This window comes from Alexandromys fortis, unplaced genomic scaffold (assembly GCF_014885135.2).
Source record: "Alexandromys fortis isolate MF-2015 unplaced genomic scaffold, M_Fortis_MF-2015_v1.1 scaffold_484, whole genome shotgun sequence".
Taxonomy (NCBI): Eukaryota; Metazoa; Chordata; class Mammalia; order Rodentia; family Cricetidae; genus Alexandromys; species Alexandromys fortis.
This window is the reverse complement of record NW_026068353.1, coordinates 65,076-87,120: the sequence shown is the minus strand read 5'-3', so window position 1 is coordinate 87,120 and position 22,045 is coordinate 65,076. Positions and strand designations below refer to the sequence as shown.

At 46.2% G+C, this 22,045-nt stretch overlaps 1 protein-coding gene across 4 annotated transcripts in view; it reads left to right on the top strand.

Annotated features, from left to right (window-relative positions):
- Positions 1-1,018: 1,018 nt before the first annotated feature.
- The window catches only part of LOC126495346 (paired immunoglobulin-like type 2 receptor alpha), an 80,113-nt gene continuing 59,086 nt past the window's right edge, over positions 1,019-22,045 (top strand). Inside the window, exons 1-8 of one of the 4 annotated variants that reach the window (XR_007590136.1) lie at positions 1,019-1,257; positions 1,564-1,950; positions 11,528-11,695; positions 16,709-16,739; positions 19,261-19,307; positions 19,558-19,589; positions 19,748-21,109; positions 21,452-21,810. Coding sequence is in view for 3 of the 4 variants with exons in the window: in XM_050132945.1 (XP_049988902.1) it covers positions 1,074-1,257; positions 1,564-1,950; positions 11,528-11,695; positions 16,709-16,739; positions 19,261-19,307; positions 19,558-19,589; positions 19,748-19,873 (975 nt within the window). In the remaining variant the exon portion in view is untranslated. Of the gene's footprint in view, positions 1,258-1,563; positions 1,951-11,527; positions 11,696-16,708; positions 16,740-19,260; positions 19,308-19,557; positions 19,590-19,747; positions 21,811-22,045 lie in introns of those variants that run through there. The other 3 variants (XM_050132945.1, XM_050132947.1, XM_050132946.1) reach the window with 3 other exon arrangements.

The window sequence follows — 22,045 nt, the reverse complement described above, 5'->3', positions numbered from 1 at the left end:
CATAGCCAGAACCTGGAAACAACCTAAATGCCCCTCGCCCGAAGAATGGATAAGGAAAATGTGGTACATTTACACAATGGAGTACTACCCACCAGAAAAAAAAAATAATGACATCTTCAATTTTGCAGAAAAATAGATGGAGCTAATAAATTTTATTTTGAGTGAGGTACCCCAGACACAGAAAGACAATTATCACATGTTCTCATTCATAGGTGATTTTTAAACATAAAGCAAAGAAGCCAGCCTACAAACCACAATCCCAGAGAATTTAGACAACAATGAGGACCCTAAGAGAGACTTACATAGATCTAATCTACATGGGAAGTAGAAAAAGACAAGATCTTCTGAGTAAATTTGGAACATGGGGACCTTGGGGTGGTATATATGAGAGAGGAAAGGCAGGGAGGGGAGCAGAGAAAAATGTAGAGGATAATAAAAATCAATAAAAAAAAAGGAGTCACTGTTGAGAAGAAGGGGATCACCCAGGAAGCCAGGGAAGTCACAGACTCAGCAGCAGTGTGTAGCTTGGGCCAGAGTGTCCACTGGGTTTTGGGTTTGCTGGGGCGCTGTGAAGAGTTCCTGAAAGGCAACAACAGGGCAAAGAGCAGACACAGGGTAGTGATGAACTCTTCTAAGTCTGGGATCAGAATGTGTGTCCCCATCACTTCCTTCCTCATTGTGTCTGAAGTGAGCAGAACCTGACCACTTCTCTACCTGAGGTTACTAGAGAGACAAAAACAACCAGAAGGTGGGGGGACAATGAAAAATAGATTGGGGGAGGGGAGGGAGTGAAGGGAATTATGGAGATGAGGAAACAAAGCAATTACAGACCACATAGGAAATGGGCAAGTCTGGATAGGACAGGAAGCCTAGGTGTAAGAGAGGAGAGCTGGCCTGGTGAGGTCAATTCTATATCTTCCTGCCCAAATCAGGGCTGGGCTCAAGAGTTCGGCCATTGTCTCACAAGGGTGGATCTTCTGCATCATGGGAAAGAAGAAGCCAGAATGATAAAGGAAGTTGCAGGCCACAAGGAGGTGGAGAGGCAGAGGTCCCGCCCCCACTCAGTCCTCTACATGAGAAGGCCTGGGGGATGTGGATCCCTTTACCCTGATTCTCTCCTGAATCCTGAGTGCCCCAGGCTTCCTCCACAGTTCCTTCTCTCCTGCCTGATGGCTCTGCTGGTCTCATTTCACGGAGGGAATGGGGTCATAGCATGGGTCCTGCTTCTGCTGCTGACAGCAGTGTGTGTGCAACCTGGTGAGTGGTGGTGAGTGGTGGGGACCTTGCTAGCAGCCATCTGCCTTAACCATAGGAGAGACCAGTGTGGCTGGGAAGAGTGGGCTGTCATGTGGACAGGTGACTGCTAGAGGAGCCAGCCTGACCCCTGTACCCCAAGAGAGAGCTCATCCTCAGAGTGGGTCCAGTCCAGCCCTTTGTTGTCTGTCCTGTCCCGTATGGAGCAGTGGGACATAGAGACAGTCCCTATGGGTGAAGACTCAGGAAACACTGGGTTTTCCTTTCTATCCCCTTCCATGACTTCAGATTCTCCCCCATCCTTCCCAGGGAACTCATCAGGATCCAACAGAGTAAATGGCTATCGGGTGGAACAACCAGCATGCCTCTCTGGTGTGCAGGGCAGCTTCATCGAGATCAGCTTCTCCTTCTACTTCCCCTGGGAGTTGGCACAGGATTCACAGATGACGATTCTCTGGAGATGGAAGAACTTCCATGGGGGATTGATCTACAACTCCTCCTCGGGTTTCATACATGAGCATTTTAAGAACCGACTCATCCTGAACTGGACACAGCCTCAGACATCTGGAGTCCTCAGAATCCTGGACTTGAAGGAGAAGGACCAGACAGTATACTTCTGCCAAGTTCGTCTGAACACAAGTAAAGACATACAGATGTTTCAGTCAAATGATGGGACCCACCTCACTATCACTCAAGGTGAGTACATCCCTGGTCAGTCAGTTCCTCGTTGCCCTGATTTTCTTGAACCATACATGTCATTAGGGATCTTACATTTCTGATCCTTCCCACAGTTCCTCTCGTGTGTTCTGTCTTCTCCGCAGAGCTCTGCCAACTTCCTCCTTCCTCTTCCCCACAACCATCCACAAGCTTTAGCTGCTCTTCCTGAGCTGCCCCCTTACGGTGCCCCCCCCACTCCACTCCTACCCCACTCCCGGTCCTCAGCTCTTCCCAGATGCCCAGTCTCCTGCTCCTTTCTCCAAACTTCACTACTGCCCTGCTCACCCCTGCCCTCATTGCTATATATCCATGTGGGTGTGGCCTCTCCAGGATGGAGCAGCCTTTACTTGGTGCTGTGTCTGGGTCTCCATTATTTCCCGGTTTACACCATATCTCGTGCCTTCCACAGAGGGTGCCTTCTGGTTCCCATGTTTACCCCTCCTCCTCTGGGTCTCCCTACTTCATCAGTCTCTAAGACACATCTTTCACCTCTCCTCACACCAGTTTTTTTAATCCCCCTTCCTCATTGCCCTCTTCTCCCTCCTTACTCAGAATCCTCCATCTTCTCACATAGGTCCTCACGTTCTCACCATGATCAGGTCTCCTGGCCACTTCACCTCCTCTGTGGCAGCTGTGACTTCAGCTTCCACACAGAGTGCACTCAGGCCCAGCCTAGTCACTGTTTGGGCATTGCTCTGCCCACCCATCACCACTGCTGGGTACTCTGTGGTCATTATATATGGAGAGACACAGACACGGGCAGAATTCAACCCCTGCCTGAGGTCATGCTGGTGACCGACAGACCACACAAAGTCCCTTTTACCTCCAAGCGTCTCTCAACCAGTAGACACACGGCCTCTGCTGGAGCTCACGCTATCGCTTGTCTCCCTACTATCTTGATTTTGGGGAGACTGTTTTGGTCTAGACTGAAGAGCTATGAAGCCCTGTTGATACTCTTGTCTGGGTTACCTCACTGTGATGGTTTCTACATCCATCCATTTGCCCACAAATTTCAAGATGTCATTTTTTCTGCTGTATAGTACTCCATTGTGTAAATGTACCATATTTTACCTATCCATTCAATGGTCGAGGGTCATTTAGGTTGTTTCCAGGTTCTGGCTATGACAAGCAATGCTGCTATGAACATAGTTGAGCACATGTCCTTTTGGTACAATTGAGCATTCTTTGTGTATATACTTTAAAGTGGTATTGCTGGGTCTTGAGGAAGGTTGTTTACTAATTTTCTGAGAAATTCCCATACTGATATCCAAAGGGTCTGTACCAGCTTGCACTCCCACCAGCAATGCAGGAGTATTCCCTTTTCCCCACAACCTCTCCAGCATAAGTTGTCATCAGTGTTTTTGATCTTGGCCATTCTAAAGGTGTAAGATGGAATCTCAGAGTTGTTTTGATTTGCATTTCTCTGATGGCTAAGGATGTTGAGCATTTCTTTAAGTGTCTTTCAGCCATTTTAGATTCCTCTGTTGAGATTTCTCTGTTTAGGTCTGTACCCCATTTTTTTCTTGTATTATTTGTTCTTTTAATGATCAATTTCTTGATTTCTTTGTATATTTTGGACATCAACTCTCTGTCTGACATGGGGTTGGTGAAGATCTTTTCCCATCCTGTAGGCTGTTGTTTTGTCTTGTTGACCATGTCCTTTGCTTTACAGAAGCTTTTCAGTTTCAGGAGGTCCCATTTATTAATTGTTTCTCTCAGTATCTGTGCTGCTGAAGTTATATTTAGGTAGTGGTTTCCTGTGCCAGTGCATTCAAGTGTACATCCCACTTTCTTTTCTATGAGGTTCAGTGTGGTTGGTTTTATGTTGAGGTCTTTGATCTATTTGTTTGATTTTTGTGCATGGCAATAGATATGAATCTATTTTCATTCTTCTACATGTTGATATTCAGTTATGCCAGCACCATTTGTTAAATATGCTTTCTTTTTTCCATTTGATATTTTTTGCTTCTTTGTCAAAAATCAGGTGTTTGAAGTAGTGTGGATTAATATCTGGGTCTTCAATTGGGTTCCATTGGTCCTTATGCCTGTTTTTAATGATAATAACCAGGCTGTTTTCAGTACTGTAACTCTGAAGTAGAGTTTGAAGCCAGGGATTGTGATGCATCCAGAAGTTCATTATAGTACAGGATTGTTTTGTCTATTCTGGGTTTTTTGCTTTTCCATATGAAATTGAGTATTGTTTTTTCAAGGTCTGTGAAGAATTTTGCTGGGCATTGTATTGAATCTGTAGATTGCTTTTGGTAAGACTGTCATTTTTACTATGTTAATTCTGCCTACCTAAGAGCATGGGGGATCTTTCCATTTTCTGTTGTCTTCTTCAATTTCTTTCTTCAAAGATTTAAAGTTCTTGTAGTACAGATCTTCACTTAAATGGTCAGAGTTACTCCAAGAAATTTTATGCTATTTGTGGCTATTGTGAAGGGTGATATTCTTTCTCAGCCCGTTTATCATCTGTGTAAAGGAGGGCTACTGATTTTGGGGGGGTGGGTGTTAATCTTGTATCCTGCTTGGTAGAATTTTTAGGGTTGCTTATGTAAACTATCATATCATTTGCAAATAACGAAAGTTTGACTTCTTCCTTTCCAATTTGAATCCCCTTGATCTTTTTTTTGTTATCTTATTATTATTGCCAAAACATCAAGAATTATTTTAGAGAGATATGGAAAGAGTGGGTAGCCTTATCTTGTTCCTGACTTCGGTGGGATTGCTTTGAGTTTCTCTCCATTTAGTTTGATGTTGACTTGCTGTATATTGCCTTTATTATGTTTAGGTATGTTTCCTGTATCCCTGATCTCTCCAAGACCTTTGTCATGAAGGGATGTTGGATTTTGTTGAAGGATTTTTAGCATCTAATGAAATGATCATATGTTTTTTCTTTCAGTTTATTTATATGATAAATTACATTGACAGATTTTTGTGTGTTGAAACATCCCTGCATCTCTGGGATGAAGCCAACTTGATCATGGTAGATGATGGTTTTGATGTGTTCTTATATTTTGTTTGCTATTGTTTTATTGAGTATTTTTGCATCAATATTCCTGAATGAAATTGGTCTGTAATTCTCTTTCTTAGTAATATCTTTATGTGGTTTAGGTATCAGGGTCATTGTAGCCTCATAAGAAGAGTTTGGCAATATTCCTTCTGTTTCTATTCTGTAGAACAATTTGTGGAATAATGGTATTAGTTCTTCTTTGAAAATCTTGTAGAATTTTGCACTGAAACTCTCTGGCCCTGGGATTTTTTTTTGGTTGGGAGACTTTTGATGACTGTTTCTATTTCTTTAGCTGTTATAGTTCTTTTTAATTTGCTTATCTGGTCTTGATTTAATTTTGGAAAGTGATATTTATTCAGAAAGTTGTCCATTTCCTTTAAATTTTCTAATTTTGTGGAGTATAGGTTTTCAAAATATTACCTAATGATTCTCTGGATTTTCTCAATGTCTGTTGTTATATCCCCCTTTTCATTTCTGATTTTGTTAATTTGGATATTCTCTCTCTGCCTTTTGGTTAGTTTGGATAAACGTTTGTCTATTTTGTTGATTTTCTCAAAGAACCAACTCTTTGAGTCATTGAGTCTTTGTATTGTTTTCTTTGTTTCTGTTTTGCTGATTTCAGCTCTCAATTTGATTATTTCCTGAAATCTAGTCCTACTGGGTGAGTTTGCTTCTTTTTGTTCTAGAGTTTTCAAATGTCCTCTTAACTCACTAGTGTGAGATTTTTTTCAGCTTCTCTATGTAGACATTTAGTGCTATGAACTTTCCTCTTAACACTGCTTTCGTTGTTTCCCATAAATTCGGGTATGTTGTGTGGTCATTTTCACTGAATTATAGGAAGTCTTTAATTTCTTCCTTTATTTCTTCCTTGACCCATTGATGACCCAGGTAAGCACTGTTTAATTTCCAAGTGTTTGTGGGATTTCTGGAATTAGTGTTGCTGTTAAATTCTAATTTTAAGCCATGATGATCCGGTAAGATACATGGGGTAATTCCATTTTTTTTTTTTTGTATCTGTTGAGGTTTGCTTTGTTACCTAGTATGTGGTCAATTTTTGAGAAGGTTTCATTAAGTGCTAAGGAGAAGGTATATTCTTTTATGTTTGGATGGAATGTTCTATAGATCTGTTAAGTCCATTTAAGTCATAACATCTCTTAGTTCCCTTATTTCTTTGTTAATTTTCTGTTTGACTGACCTGTGCCATGGTGAAAGTGGGGTGTTGAAGTCTTCCACTATTAGTGTTGGGTTTAATGTATGATTTAAACTTTAGAAGTGTTTCTTTTACATATGAGGGTGCCCTTGCATTTCAGGCATAGATGTTCAGTATTGAGGTTTACTCTTGATGGATTTTTCCTGTGACTAATATGAAAGGTCCTTCTTTGTCTCTTTTGATTGATTTTAGTTTAATGTCTATTTTGTTAGATATTAGGATAGCTACACCAGCTTGTTTCTTAGGTTCATTTGATTGGAATTTTTTTTCCCCAACGCTTTACTCTGAGGCTATGTCTGTCTTTGAGGCTGAGGTGTGTTTCTTGTATTCAGCAGAAGGATGGATTCTGTTTTTGTATACATTCTCTTAGTCTGTGTCTTTTTATAGGTGAGTTTAGTTCATTTATATTAAGTAATGACCAGTGATTGCTATCTCCTGTTATTTTAGTTTTTATTATTGGTGATGTTATTGTGTTTTTCCCTTCTTTGGGATTTGCTGCTGTGAGATCATCAATTGTCTGTGTTTTTGTGGATGTAGCCAACTTCCTTGGGTTGGAGTTTTCCTTCTAGTGCTTTGTGAAGGGCTGTGTTTGTGGCTAGGTATTGGTTAAATCTGGTTCTGTCATGAAATTTCTTGTTTTGCCTGTCTATGGTGATTGAAAATTTTGCTGGGTATAGTAGTCTGGGCTGGCATCCATGGTCTCTTACTGTCTGCATAACGCTTGACCAGGACCTTCTGGCTTTCATTTTTTTTTTCATTGAGAGGTCAGGTGTAATTCTAATAGGTCTGCCTTTATATATTACTTTGCCTTTTACTTTGCAGCTCTTAATATTCTTTCTTTATTCTGTATGTTTAGTGTTTTGATTATTATGTGGCAAGGGGACTTTTTTTTATTCAGACTATTTGGTGTTCTATAAGCTTCTTGTATCTTCATATGTATATCTTTCTTTAGCTTGGGAAAATTTTCTTCTATAATTTTCTTGAATATATTTTCTGTGCCTTTGAGATGGAGTTCTTCTCTTTCTTCTATCCTTACTATTCTTAGGTTTGGTCTTTTCATGGTGTTCCATATGTCTTGGATATTTTGTGTTAAGCTTTTGTTAGATTTAATGTTTTCTTTGACTGATGAGTCTATTTCCTTTATTGTGTCTTCAGCGATTGAGATTCTCTTCCATCTCTTGTATTCTGCTGTTTATGCTTGCATTTATGGTTCTTGATCATTTTTCATAATTTCTGTTTCTATAATTCCCTCAGTTTGTGTTTTCTTTATTGTCTCTATTTTGACTTTCAAGTCTTTAATTTTTTTTTCACCTGTTTGGTTGCTTTTTCTTGGTTTTCTTGAAGGGATTTGTTGATTTTTTTTCAATTCTTTTTTGTCTTTTTTCCCATTTCTTTGAGGGAATTTTTCATTTCTTCTTTAAGGGCCTCAAACATTCTTTTAAAGTTATTTTTTAAGTCATTTTCTTGTGCTTCATCTATATTTGGTTGTTCAAGTTTTTCTGTTGTAGGGCCACTAGTTTTTATTGGTGTTCTGTTGCTCTGTGGTATTGAGTGTGTTCTTACTTAGTATACCCATCTTTTCCACTGATTGGTGTAGTTGGGGCTGTCTGTGTCTCAGGTGATCAATCTTCCAGGTGTCAGTGGATCCAAGACGCAGATGGTTGCATCCAGTGGTGCAGTCAGGGCCATGGTTCCAGTCACCCAGAGGGCACTCGGTTTTCCTGAAGGTAGCTCAGTGCTCCTTGGGGTTGCTTTGCAGTACCAGGGGTCATGTGGGGCTGCTTCCATGGAGGTTGCTGCCTTGGGCTTGTTCTTGTGGAAGTTGCTGGTTCAGGTCTGCTCTTGTGGAGGTTGCTGGTTGGAGCTTGCTCTGGAGGAGGTCTCTAGCTCGGGCCTGCTCCCTCAGCGGTGGCTCCCTCGTACCTGCTCCTGTCAAGGCTGCTGTTTTGGGCCTGCTCTGGCTGAGGTAGCTGGCTTAGGCCTGCTCTCCCAGATGCCCCTGTCTTGGGCCTGCTCCCTTGGAGGTCCCTGACACATGCCTATTCCCACAGGGGTCTCTGGCTCCGGCCTGCTTCCTCAGTGGTTGTTCCTTTGTACCTGCTCCTGTGGAGGTCTCTGCCTCAGGCCTGCTCCAGTGGAGATTGCTGTTTCAGGCCTGTTTCTGTAGATATCCATGGCCTGAACCTGTTCCCGTTGAGGTCCCTGGCTTTGGCCTGGTCCTACAGAGTTCTCTGGCTCTGGCCTGCTCCCTCGGTGTCTTGCACCTGGACCCACAGTGGTTTCTGGCTCCTGCTTGCTCCCTCATGGTGGCTCCCTGTACCTGCTCCTGTTGGGATCGCTGCCCCTTAGGCTTTCCACTGCAGCAGAGGGGCAGACACAACCCCCACAATTCCAGGTGGCTGCAGCGGTAACCAGCTGCCCAAACTTCCCACTCCTCACCTTAACCCCTGTACTGGTTCAGTATAAAGTCCACAGTCAGAACTAGCCAGGCAGCCTTTTGTTTATGATTCTTTGCTTCCTACATGTTTGTTTCCCTAAATGACCTTCTGTTCTTCCCAACCTCCTTCCTCTTCCTCTTTTCCTAATTTCTCTCAGCCTTTGTGATACTCTACGAGGAGCTCAGTAGAATGGTCAATTTAAGGCAGCCGCACTTTTCTCAGCTTCAGTGAGACACACCATGTTTTTCTTCTTGAAGCAGGACTTCAGATGGTCCCTGAGGCCACATGCATGCTAGATCAGGGCTCTGTTACCGAGTTACATCTCATGGCCACTATGGGTTCTTTCATCAGTATTTTTAAAATTAATTCATTAGCTGAATATTCCTGCCCATTGTTTTTAAAATATTAAAATTAATGATAAAAAGACATCTTCCTTTTCTTTCCATTTTTTTAAAAGACAGTTTCATGTAGCCCAGGCTAGCCCAAAAAGTACTATATAGCTGAGGATGACCTTGAACTCCTGACCCTCCAGCCTCCACTTCCCAAGTGCTGGGATCACAAGGTTATGTCACCACTCCTGTGTGCAGTGCCTGAGCTGAGACTCGGGCCTTGTGCATGCTAGGCAAACACTCTATCACATGAGCTACATCCCCAGACCCCAAAAGAATTGTGTTTATCCGACCAAAATTTCCACATTTAGTGCAAAAAAATCACAACCAGAGAAATAATTGCAACAAGTATTGAGAAAGAATCCTGTGATTGGTTTAATTTTTTTCACATAATTTCATTTTTGTAACCGAATTCAACAATATGTTCCTTTGCAATTTTTATCTTTCATGTCTAAGCAAAAAGACTCCTGGTGATTCTCTCTCTCTCTCTCTTTCTCTCTCTCTCTCTCTCTTTCTCTCTCTCAGTTCTTTCTCTGGCCTGGAACTCACCAAGTGGGCTAGGCCAGCTGGCAGTGAGCCCAGGGATCTGTCCGTCTTCCCCCTGCAGTGCTGGGATTACAAGTGTATAGCACCAGGCACAGGGCCCTGGGGTTGCGACTCAGGCCTTTGTTCTTCAGAGGTGTCCTAGCTGGCATTTCTATTGCTGTGAAAAACACCTTGACCAAAGGACTTGAGGATGAAAAGGTTTATTTTGCTTACACATCCCAATCACAACCCATCATCAAGGGAGGTCAGGGCAGGAATCCCAGGCAGGAGCCTGGAAGAGGAACTGAAGCAGAAGCCATGGAGGGGGGCTGCTTACTGGTTTGTGTTCTGGGCTTGCTCAGCCTGCTTTGATTAAAGCATCCAGGACCACCAGTGCAGACATGGCACCACCCACAGTGAGCTGTGCCCTCCCACATCAATCAAATCAAGAAAATGTCCTACAGACTTGCCTATGGGCAATCTGATGGAGGCATTTTCTCAGCTGAGGTCTCATTCCCAGATAACTACAGCTTTGTCAAATTGACACAATAACTAACCAGAGCACAGGGCAAGTGCTTTCTGGACTGAGCCATCTCCGCAGTTGCTGACCTGCCTTTTCTCCTCTCGGGACTACACTTTCTTAGTGACTCTAACCTTATCCATGACAGTGGCCGATGAGACTCCTTTCTTCTATGTCATTACTCAACCACATCCAATAACTTTGATTTTGGTTTTGCCCTCTTGGGACATTCTGGGAAAGAAGGTAATGCACACACGCATACAAACACACACACACACACACACACACACACACACACACACACATTTGCCAACACTCTCTGCTAAAATCAGGACAGCTAAGGAAATTCTTATTTAAAAAAGATCTGGAAGCTGGGTAGTGGTGGTGTATGCCTTTAATTTCACCACTTGGAGAAGAGAGGCAATTGAATCTGAGGGAGTTTGAGGGCAGTGAGGGAGAGAGAGAGAGAGAGAGAGAGAGAGAGAGAGAGAGAGAGAGAGAGAGAGAGAGAGAGAGAGAGAGAGAGAACACTCCAGGACAGTCAGGGTACACAGAGCAACCAAATAGGAAAAAAAGAAAGAAAAAAGTCTGGAACTGAATAGTAATGATGGCTGCTCTGGCTCCACAAAATGAATGCGCTGTAAGCCACTGGACCGCCTGGCTACTTCTATTCTAACAAGGACTGTTACTAGAAAATGACTGTTTAGATCTGGGTGACTTAGAGATTGGTCTCTGTAAGGGATGACATGAGCGTCTGAGGACGTTCCTACCAGGAAGTAGAGTTGTCATTACTCACCCGATCTCAGCCTCAGCATCTGTTCCCTTCTTTCTGTGTGAGCTTCCAATAACTGTTCCCCATCCCGCATCCTCCAAAGGAGACAGGATACCCATGTCCATTTCCCCATCCAAGAAGAACCTACTTGTTACTTGAGTGTAGGGTCTGAGCTCTAACAAGCCAGGCTTGGCCACCTGTCCTCAACAGGACAATTAGAGAGATGGGTCACAGTGAAAAGCAGAGGAAAGAGGTTTGCTTAGCATGACCAGATTGGGAAGAGGAACAAAGACGTCCAGTGACAACCCCCCCAACTCCATATTTGGGATTTTGACAGGTCCTGACATGAGGTTTAAGCTTAAATAGAAGGCAAGACATATGAATAGCCAAGCAGTCCCAGTTCTGGTGTGGCCCCACCCATAGTGAGCCATCATCCTCTGTCTTCAGTTTCTCCTGCACGGTGATCTGAGGAGTTGTCAGAACTCTGTGAACTCTCTGGTAGACTAGTTCTATGGCTCCAGGCTTCAGCCTTTTCCTTCTCCCAGCTTGAGACTCCTTGGGTGTCTCCAGTTCCTTGGAGTTCCTTGCTTCAGTATCTGATGGCAAAGAGTGCTGCAGAGGCTTCTCTAGAATCTTTATTCCCACTGGGGAAGTTCATGCTGAAGCTGACTTCCTTCATCTCTTCCCAGCCCCTGGAAGCACCGCTCGAAGTCCCACCACTGCAACTTCTGAAGGCCAGATGAGCGGGAATCAGACTCAGGATCTGGGAACCACAGTTGGGTTGGCTGTGGCTGCTGCTGTGCTCCTGGCTGGGGTTTTGGGATTGATGGTGTTCCTCAGGTGGAAGAGGAGGAAAGGTAAGTGTCCAGACTGCATCCCCATCACACTTCCCGAGTGTTTCCACAGGACAGTCTGCCCCAGAGTCATCGAAGGGGATTGTTGACAGCTCAGATCCTAGGGCTCAGGTGATGGCTCAGTCAGTAAAGTTCTTGCCTCACAAGCTTGAGGATTCGTCACCACAATTCTTGTAGTCCCAGTGCTGAGCAGAGGGACAAGATCATCCCCGAGGCTGATGACTAGTCACACTAGCCTAATTGTTGGGCCTCGGGTCCCAGTGAGAGACCCTGTCTTTAAAAACAGCAAGGTGGACAGCTTTTGAGGAGCTAAGGGTGGCTTCCGGCCTCCCCAGGGCAGATCCCTGATGGCCTCCTCTTGAGTCCAGAGTCAGGCTCTGAGGCCTCTGCTTAGAGTAGCTGGGGTCTTTTTGTTGCTGTTGTTTCAGTTTGGTTGACTGCAGGCCTGCACTGCTAACCCCTCTGGGAATCTGCTTTAAGCCGGTTCTCCAAGTGAGGCCTCTGAGAGTTCAGTTTGTGAACCTCACAGTCACAAAATCAGTTCTTCTCTGTTGACTCGGTCAATTCGCCATCAATCCACCACTTTGCTTTACAGAGGAGAAAGGGCCTGCCCAGGAGGAAGCCAGGGGATGGGAAAGCAGAAGGGTCTAGAAGTTGCCTCAGCTCAGCTGTATTGATTGTCCCACTTCCCAAAATTTAACTTGAAACTGGAGGATCCTAAGTAGATGAACATCCAGTTTCCCAGGAAATTATCTTAGGGACCAGGCGCACCAATATACACAAGTCCTTACCTTGGCTCATACCTGCCCATGGACACATGGAGCCAGCCTGGAAGAGCACGCCCACCAACTGTCCTCTGGGGGACAAAGAAACCTGTGAGGAGGTGTTTGGACTGTTCGGTTGCATGGGGCTTTATAGGTGTCCGGCATGATCCCTAAGCAAAATCCAAATCCTTTCATTGCCTGTGACGTGAGCCTGGCTTCCCCCTTCTGCTGCCAGCAACACTGTGTGGGCTGGTCCGATTCTGTGAAATGTCCTTGTATAGCACTCCTTTGCAGAAAGGGGTTCGTGTCAAGATACAAGCATCAGGATTGGGTGAGGTCTGGTCTAGTAGCATTGGGTGAGGTCTGGTCCTGGTAGGAGGCCTCAAGCAACCTAAAAAGGGGTTATGACCCTAGAGTAGCTGGAGTAGGCAGTGCAACGGAGTGGCTACTTGGTACTTTGTGTGTAGGGGGGAGGGATAGTGCAGGCTGGGCCAGTATCTTGTTGGGCCCTATCTCTTGGGGATTGGGAGGGTAGGAACTGTGACAACCAATTGTAATGTGAACAAAGTTCCTGGGTGGACTATTCCTATTCCTACGCCCTCATATACCCTGCCGCTCCAGATTATCTCTGGTCCCAATCTGTTGCTTTCTTTGTTGGTCTGCGAAGAGCATTCTTACTGGTTACAAAGGTAAGGGGTAGGCCCTGGACGGGGAATGTTACATGGAAATCAAATGTTAGCATCGGCGGGGACACTGCCTGGCTCTTGGCAGAGTGATGAGGTCTGTTGTTACAGGGGTATCCACCATATGTGTACGCCCAGTGGACTCACAGCCCCACTCCTTACAGAAACACTCTGCTGAGTTCCCACACTTCTTAGTCATCAATCTGCCCCACCCCAGGCAGGCATAAACGCTTCACCTCTGGAGGCGGTGAGCAGCCTTTCCTTCTAGAGCACCAGAGGTCCCTCTTGCTATTTAACCAGTCAGGGCCCGCTACCTCACAATGGTCCAACACTATATTGGGGTACCAAACTCCTAATGGGGAAACCTTAGTAATTTGTTTGACCAGGTTTCCATGGGGACCCAAAAGTTGCCAGGTGAGGTTTAGGGGTTGGTGTGGGCTACTGGCAACCCAGCTGGGTGTTAGTAGGACCAGGAACAGAGCAGGCACTAACGAGGCCATCGGGAGATCAAGACCTCAAGTTTGAGTCTCAAGGGGTTGTTGGGGTTGGGCTTCACAGTCCAGTTCTGGTGTGGCTCAGTGCTGTCTGGAATAGGCTCTGGCGACTCCATCAACTCTGAGTTGTACATGCGAGTGCTGTACCCAGGTGGCAATCCTGTTAACTTGGATGGCAGGAGGGGTGATCAGGATCACGACATAGGGTCTCTTTTAGCAAGGCTCTAGGGTCCTGTGTTGGTACCTCCTGACATAAATCCAGACTCCTGATTGGAACTGGTGTGTAGTGGGTGATGGAGCCATCTCATACACCCGATGCAACCTCTCCTCTTCCCATTCCCTCCACTTACCTTGCCACCCCCATCCACTCCTCAGAGAGGGTAAGACACATTGCTTCTGGGAAGGCCCAAGACCCTCCCTATTATATCTAGGCTGAGCAAGGTGTCCATCCAAAGAGAATGGGTTCCCAAAAAGCCAATACAAGCAGTTGGGATAAATCCTGGTGCCACTGCCAGTGGCCCCTCAGTCTGCCCCAGCCATACAGCTGTCACCCACATTCAGAGAGTCTAGTTTGATCCCATGCTGGTTCCTAGTCTTATGTACTGGTAACCCGAGCTCTTCAGGCCTCAGACATAGTTGACTATATTGCGTGAGCCCTCACGCTATTCCAACCACCATTCTCTTAGATGTTAAATGGACAGCTAGCTCTTGTGCTATACGTGAGCCCCACCCTTCCCCATGTTAAAGCGGATGGTTAGCAACGTAAGAGACCTGCTTAAGTTGCATGGACAAAAAAGAGAAGAGAAAGGTACCTGTTAATGGTGCCTTAAGACTCAGTGGAGGATGGTTGTGGTGGACTTGGGAATCCTGGACAAGCCCCAAAATGTTATGCCCAAAGTCTGGATCGCCAAAACATCACCCTGAGATCATATCTGATGCAAAAGCAGAGTCTTTATTGCAAGGCAAGTCAGTTCCCCCCATTCATCTGTAGTAACACAGCAGCAGCAACAGGACCAGGAGAGGGACTCCAAGCAGGGAACAGAGGGGTTTATATAGAAGCTTGGGGAATTCCAAGTCTCTAGGCTTGTGATTGGCTGCCCCCTAGTGGGGTGAGGGGACCTCTGGACTTCCAGGCTTGTGATTGTCTGCCCCCTATGATGTAAGGGGGCTTTCTAGGCTTGGGGGGAGTTCTCAACTGTCAGTAACTGCCTGAGAGGAATTCCAAGCCCCCAGGGGTTCAGTGATTGGTCCGTTTTCCCTGCTCAGGGATTGGTTGGTTTGTATTGGGGTAGAGATGGCTCTGATTCTGCCAAACTGTTTCTTTCTTGGGTTCTTTTTACCTTTTTGACTCTAATTTTGGGACCAAGGTGAATATCTTTAGTATGTTCTGAATCTAGGGACTTAGTGTGTTCTTTTGGTCCTGGTTTCGGGATCTAGGGACTTTTCTCCAGTTCTAGGTTTGGGAACAAAGTGTCTCTTTCCCTGGCTCTGGTCCCATTTTCAGGGTGTGTTTCTTTCACTGGGTTGGCACTTGGAGCCAAGCCATTCAGGGTCTGTATGGGCAATACATCATGGATTGTCTGGGGCTTGGGCCTCTCAGAGCCGCTCACAACCCCCTGTAAATCTAGTTACAAGCAACCAGGGCGCTCTTCTGGCCTCCTTGGGCATGGGAACACAGATGGCACACACTATCACACACAGAAACACACACAAATAAAAACAAATTTTTAAAACTAAAACTACAACGTAAAACACTTGGGGAAAAAGCCTAAACTAAGGAGCCAAATGAATTGTTCTCCAAAACACAGTGGTGGACATTGTTGAAGGAAAGAGGAAGCAGTGAATTGGAAACATCTCATTCATAAAATGAAAAAATTATTTAATATGTTTATATCAGGGGGTTGGAGGAATGGCTCAGTGGTTAAGAGCACTAGGTGCTCTTGCAGAGAACCGGGGTTTGATTCCTAGCACCCACACAATGGCTCACAGGCTCCTGTGACTCCTGTTCCGGGGGATCTGATGCCCTCCTCTGACGGCCACAGGGGCAAAGCACACATGCAGCAAACAGACACACAAGCAGGCAAACATACATACAATAAATAAATTTTTGGAAAAAAATATTTCTATACTACAAAAATAGTGAACTCAATATAATTCTCATCTAAATGACAATGGCAGTTTTGCAAAAACAGTTTATCTTCTCCAGTTCAGAAGCCTTCAAAGACAAAACAAGACAAAATGAGATAAACAACAACAGAGATGAAATGACCGATAATGGAGCACTCCACTGCCTGATCCCAGAGTTTATTGAGTTGCAATAGGAGGCTGGAGGGATGGCTCAGCAGTTAAGAGCACTGAATGCTCTTGCAGAGAACCTGAGTTCTGCTCCCAGCACCCACATCAGGTAGTTTACAAAGGCTGGAACTCCAGTTTCAGGTCTACCAGAAGCTCTCTCCTGAATCCACAGGCATCTGCTCTCATCTGCATCTACCCTATACTAAGTGCATAATTTTAAAATTCTCAAAAAAGCTACAGTAGCTAAATAAATAATAAATTTGAAAAAAAAAAAAGGCTCCAGAAGCCCCCAGATGGTGTTGGTGCCCAAGCCTGGGAGCCATATGGTAGGGTACTGACTCCTGCAACTTGATCTCTGACCTCCACACGGATTGTGTCACAACCCCTACCATAAAATAAGTGGCAATGAAAAAGCACAGTGTGCACCAAGACACATAGACCAGTAGAGTAAAATACAATCCAGAAGGAGGCGGTTCCTAAGGACACAAAAAGGGAGAGAGGAGAACACAGAGTAGACAAGCAGGTGTAGGGTCAGGGGAACTCAAGGTTGGTAAAGGAACAAAGGAGACAGATGGGGTGGGGTCTGGACCTGACAGGGATTTGGGGAAGGGGTTGCTGTGTGGGACAAAAGCCCAGCAGAGGTAGTCCAGGCTCTTCTCTGGCTGTCTGGGTTTGTCTCTTTGCTTCCCTGTCCTCTGAAGGAGCTGAACATAGAGGACAGCTGAGGGGCAGATGGACGATCAGCATGGATGTCACACTGACACTGTCTCTTCCCCACAGGCCAGAGGACTAAAGCCGAAACCCCAGCCAGGTGAGCGGCATCCTGTCTTCTGCAGGAGCAGCCAGTGTCTTGCCCATTGAACCATCTCTCCAGCCCCTTCAAATGGCATTAGAGGAACAATGGAGAACCGCACACAGGGCTCTGCACCTCTCCCCTCCCCTGACTCATCCTGTCTCTTCCTCCGTGTCCTCCATGATGCCATGCTCTTCAGGGCCACCAGCTTCACACACTAACAAGGGGTGCAGCAGAGTCTCAGGGAGTCTCCTTCCAGAACAGCCCCCGCCCCAGGCCTCATGGGGTCTTTCTCCTTCTCTCCTTCCATTTCCTAGGCTTCCCTCTCTGTGGCTCTGGCTCCTCTCAGCCTTGAACATCTGCCTGGATTCCACCAGCTCTCCCATCTTTCCCTTTCTTCCCTCTGTCTTTATGGTCAGTGAGCCCCGCTCCCCAGGAATCCTTTGTTCTAGGTCTTCCACATCTTTTGCCCTTTTCTCTTCACCTCCCAACCTCTCTGCTCTTCTCTCCTGTCTTTTCTTTTCCTTACTGCACATGGCCTGCTCTGAGCTTTCTAAATTTTTTTCTGAGAAAGGGTCTCAGATTGGCCTGGCTGGCCTTGAACTCACTGTGAAGCCAAGGGTGACCTTGAACTTCTGACCCTTTCACGTCGACTCACCAGCTGTTGGAATGACAGGCATCACACCACACCCGGTTTATGAGGGGCTGAGGATGGAACCCAGGACCTTGTCAATTAACACAAGCACTCTAAGAGCAACACTGCATCCCCAGCTCCTCCCTCTTTCCTCTCCTTGTGGCTTCTTTGGACAGATGCCCTTCCTCCAGTCTGATCTCAGGTCCCTTCTTCCACGAACTTAGCCTGAGCACCTACCCAGAAGATCTGAAATTTTTCTGCCTTCTAGGTTTAATCAAAGAAGTGAGGGAGGATAGCATTGGTTCTTCCTATTTCTAGTCTCTGTTCCTGCCCAGCGTAAGGCGGTTTCCTAGAGTGACTCACCTTCAGCTAGCGCTAAGAGACCTCAACTAGGCCCCCTTTCCAATGGCCGCTCATTCCTCTTCCAGAAAAGGCCAAACACCAACATGCCTATCATGAGTCATTGAGGATGGCAGAGACCACTCAAAGGGAACCAGCTTCTAGTGTGTGGGCATGTGTGTTTGGGTGTGTGCATACATGCGTGTGTGTGTGTGTGTGTGTGTGTGTGTGTGTGTGTTCTCAGGAGTCATCCACTTTTTAATAGCTAATTTTATTACATTTTACTTATTTGTTTGTGTGCATACGTGTATATGTGTTGGTATCAGTTTGATATAGCACGCATGTTGAGGACAGAGGGAGAGCTTCTGAGAGCTGCCTTTTTCCTTCCACCTTGTGGATCCCTGGGATGAAATCAGGTTGTCAGCCTTAATGGCATGGTCTTACCCAGTAAGACATTTCACCTGATCCCACTTGGGTTTTGGATTTTTGTTGTTGTTGATCTTTGGGTTTTTGTTTTTGTTTTGGGGAGGTTGTTTGTTTGATTGATTGTTTGGTGTTTGAGACAGGATCTCACTCTGGACTGGTACTCATCAATTAGACCTGGTTGATTGGTCAGTGAACATCAGGAGTCCCCCTATCTCCACTTCCTGAGCACTGAGAATATAAGCATTCACTATACATACATACGTACATACCTACATATACACACATACACACACACACATACATGTGACCATGTGTTTAGAACGCAGATATCAATGGTGTGTTTTCCTCAGCTGTTGTCCACTCCATGTAGGATTCCTGCATGTATGTTGTGTTTGTGTGTGCACTTGTGCATGTATGTGGAGGCCAGAGGTCTATGTTATGATTCTCCTCAGTTTCTCTAACCTTTATTTAATATTTATTTTGAGACCTTTATAGTAAGGTCTCTCACTAACTGAAGATCATCAGTTTGCCTGGGCAGCCCAGACAACAGCTTCAGGGATCCACCCATCTCCACCCCCACCCTACAGACACATTGTGCCCAGAGCATTTTGTTGTTGGTTTGGTTTGATTTGGTTTTTTTGAGACAGGGTTTCTCTGTGTAAACATCCCTGGCTGTCCTGGAACTCACAGAGTAGACCAGGCTGGCCTCAAACTCACAGAGTTCCACATGCCTCTGCTTCCTGAGTGCTGGGTTTAAAGGCGTGTGATATCACTGTTTGGCTGTGTCCAGCATAGTTTACATGGGTCCTTGGGGATCTAAATTTGGGTCTTCATGTTTGGGAAGCAGGCCCTTTGCCAACTGAACCATCTCTCCAGCCTCCACTTCATCTTCTGAGACAGGGTCTTTCACTGAATCTAGAGCTCATCAGTTAGTCCAGGATGGCCTGTGAACTGCAGGGACTTCTCTGCCTGTCTCTGCTTCTCCAGCACCTAGCTTTGTAGGTGTTGGGTCTGAAGTCAGGACGGCATGTTTATGTGACAAGCACGTTACTAACTGGGTCATCTCTCCAGCCCAGCACCTAATGTCTTAATTCTTTCTTGTCCAGCCTCTAATCTGTTGCCCATCTTGTTCTCATGTAGGGAACTCATTGAAAACATTGAGAAATGTGAGCAAGTTGAGCTCGAAGGTAAATTCTGCCAGTTTCCTGTTCCACACTTGGCTCTGCCTTCTTCTCCCAAGACCCCGCACTTACACAAGCATTCCCTCAGTGTTTTTGTCTGTCCCTCTCTCACCCTGTCCCTCCCTCACCCTGTCCCTCCCTCACCCTGTCCCTCCCATGTAACCAAGGTCCTCACCTCATGCTTGGAACTCCCAGCCATCTGTCTCCCTTCTTGTCACACACCTTGACTTCAGAACTATGTGTTCCTTTTCTCTAGGACTACTTATGGACCCCAAAGAGATCCCCAAGGTAAGCGATTCTGACTCAGGTCTAAAGGAGTTAAGGGGTGTTGATGGAGACAGAAGGTTATAGGTCAGAGGTGGGGGGGGACCCTCAGGCTGCAGCTGCTGCTTTATGGAGCCTCAGCTGCACTGCTGTTATCTAATGCCCTGTCCCTACCCCCGCAGGACAACAACATCGTGTATGCCTCCATTGCCTTCTCAAGCCCAACCTCCCCAGGAACACCAGGCTGCCCGCCTGTCCATGAGAACCCCCAGGAAGAGACTGTATACTCCACCGTAAAGACCAAATGAGCAGGTCTGGGTAACCATCCCAGAGTCACCTTTGCTTCTAGTAGGAAGACTCCCAGCTTCCTCTGATACCCACAGTCAGATGCTCACAGGTCACAGATACCCATGGCCAGGACAGAAATTCAGAGTCAGGGATTTGAACTCAGAGAAACTGAGAAACTCAGTTTCCTGTTTTAGCTTCCTAGGCCTCTTTCATACAAATAAAAAGATCCACAAAATTTGCCTAAATGAATCTAATTAAGGGTCATTAGTAGTGGGCCCTCTCAGAAACCCCATCCCCCCATCACTCTTTTCTAGTTTCCCAAGGCAGGGCATGCCCCAAAAGCTGGCAGCTGTCCACACGATGTGCACCCACATCTGTGAGTGTAATAACCAGCATACACTGCGACTGGTCCCCATGCACCACCTCACAGGACATCAGCAGTAGCCCTAGAGAGATGGTGTGAGACAGGGAACTGAACACCAGATGGTCACGGTGCTTTCCAAAGGTCAAGTCGCTCCCAGGAAGGAGAGCCAGGACTCACACACACGCTGTCCTGAATGTTCCCCAGGTCTGGGTCTTGCTGCTGTCTCCAGCCTCCTGTCCCCTCCAGAGCAGGCAGTCTGCCATAGAGACAGGAAAGGAAGCACACCTCAGCAGTAGCCCAGAGACCTGCTTTATTGACACGGGCTGCACAGCTCTGAATAGAACCAGTTGACAGGTCAACAGCCCTGACATTCATCAGCTGCTCAAGAACGCTAAGAGACAGACAGCAGTAGGAGGACCAGAGCACGCTACTCCTCAAAAAGGGCCGCCAGGAACTCCTCAGAGCCGTCCCTCTGCTGCGAGTCCCCCCTCTCCTCTGGCTCTCCAATGTCTTCCATGAGTTGCTCCAACTCCAGGCCGCTGGAACCATCATCTTCAGGGGAGAAACTTGCTGCCTCCTGTGTCAGGGACTCCTGCGGTCCAGGACCTTTCTTTCCCGAAGGAGAAGCCCCATGCCAAGCTGGTGGGGTAGGGCACTCTGATGCAACTTTAATTCCTTCTCCTCAGGGAAGTTGCTAGCTGAGGCCTTGCATTCAGGAGTCTTAAATTTCTTTAGGGCCAAAGAGAACAAAGGACAAAGTTGAGAGTCCCGTTGAGTCAGCCTGTCCTGACGTCTTACCACCCAGATTTCTGAATTCTTATGTTTAAAGCATCTGAAAGGATAATCACATATGGGAAGTGCCCGGGTTTTCAAAGGGCTCAGCCCTCCAAAGGTAAGAGGAGCAGCTGAGAGGTGGGAGACCCAGGTTCCAGGGAGACAAAAGGAGGCGTGGAGAGTGCAGAACAGGGAAAGCAGGGAGGGGACACGAGGTCAGTCAGGGTAATGAACAAGGGGCAGTGGACAGGAGAGCTCTCCTCTGATTGGCTGTGCTGTGCAAAGGACAGCTGAGGAAAGGCTTCAGGTCCCTGGGGGACTCTCAGTCCTGTCCCTGATTGGCTGATTCAGAGCATTATGCTACCCTGGGCCCCTAATGTTGTCTGAACACAGAGATCAGCTGAGAGGCAGACAGAGGATCAACATGGCTGCCACACTGACACTGGTTCTTCTCCTACAGGCCAGCAGACTAAAGCCAAACCTCAGCTATGTCAGCACTTGTCATCGCAAGGACCTCATGAGGAGCTATTTAGGGGTTTGAATAAGACTGGCACCCATAGGCTCAAGGATTTGTATGTTTTCTCACCAGGGAGTGGCACATAAAAGTGTAGCCTTGTGGGAATAGGCAGGGCAATGAAAGCAGAATTAGGTCACTCGGAGTGGGATTTGGTATTTCAAGTGCTCAAGCCTGTCCAGTGTCTCTCCACTGCCTGTCAATGTGGATGTAGAACTCTTAGCTTCTTCTCCAGCACCAGGTCTGCCTGCATGACTCTGTGCTTCCCTTCATGACGATGATGGGTTATACTTTGAAACTGTAAGCCAGCCACAATTAAATGCTTTCCTTCATAAGAGTTGCTGTGGTCATGGTGTCTGTTTACAGCAATGGAACTTTGACTAACACAGGTGGCTGGGGAGGTTTGTTGTAAGACGCATGCAATGAAGCTGGAGAGATGATTCAGTCAGTAAAGCAGTGGCCACACAGACATCAGGGTCTGTGTTTGACAGGACAGTGGACAGATGGACAGTTTCATCAAGGAGGTTATCTGCTGGGTCA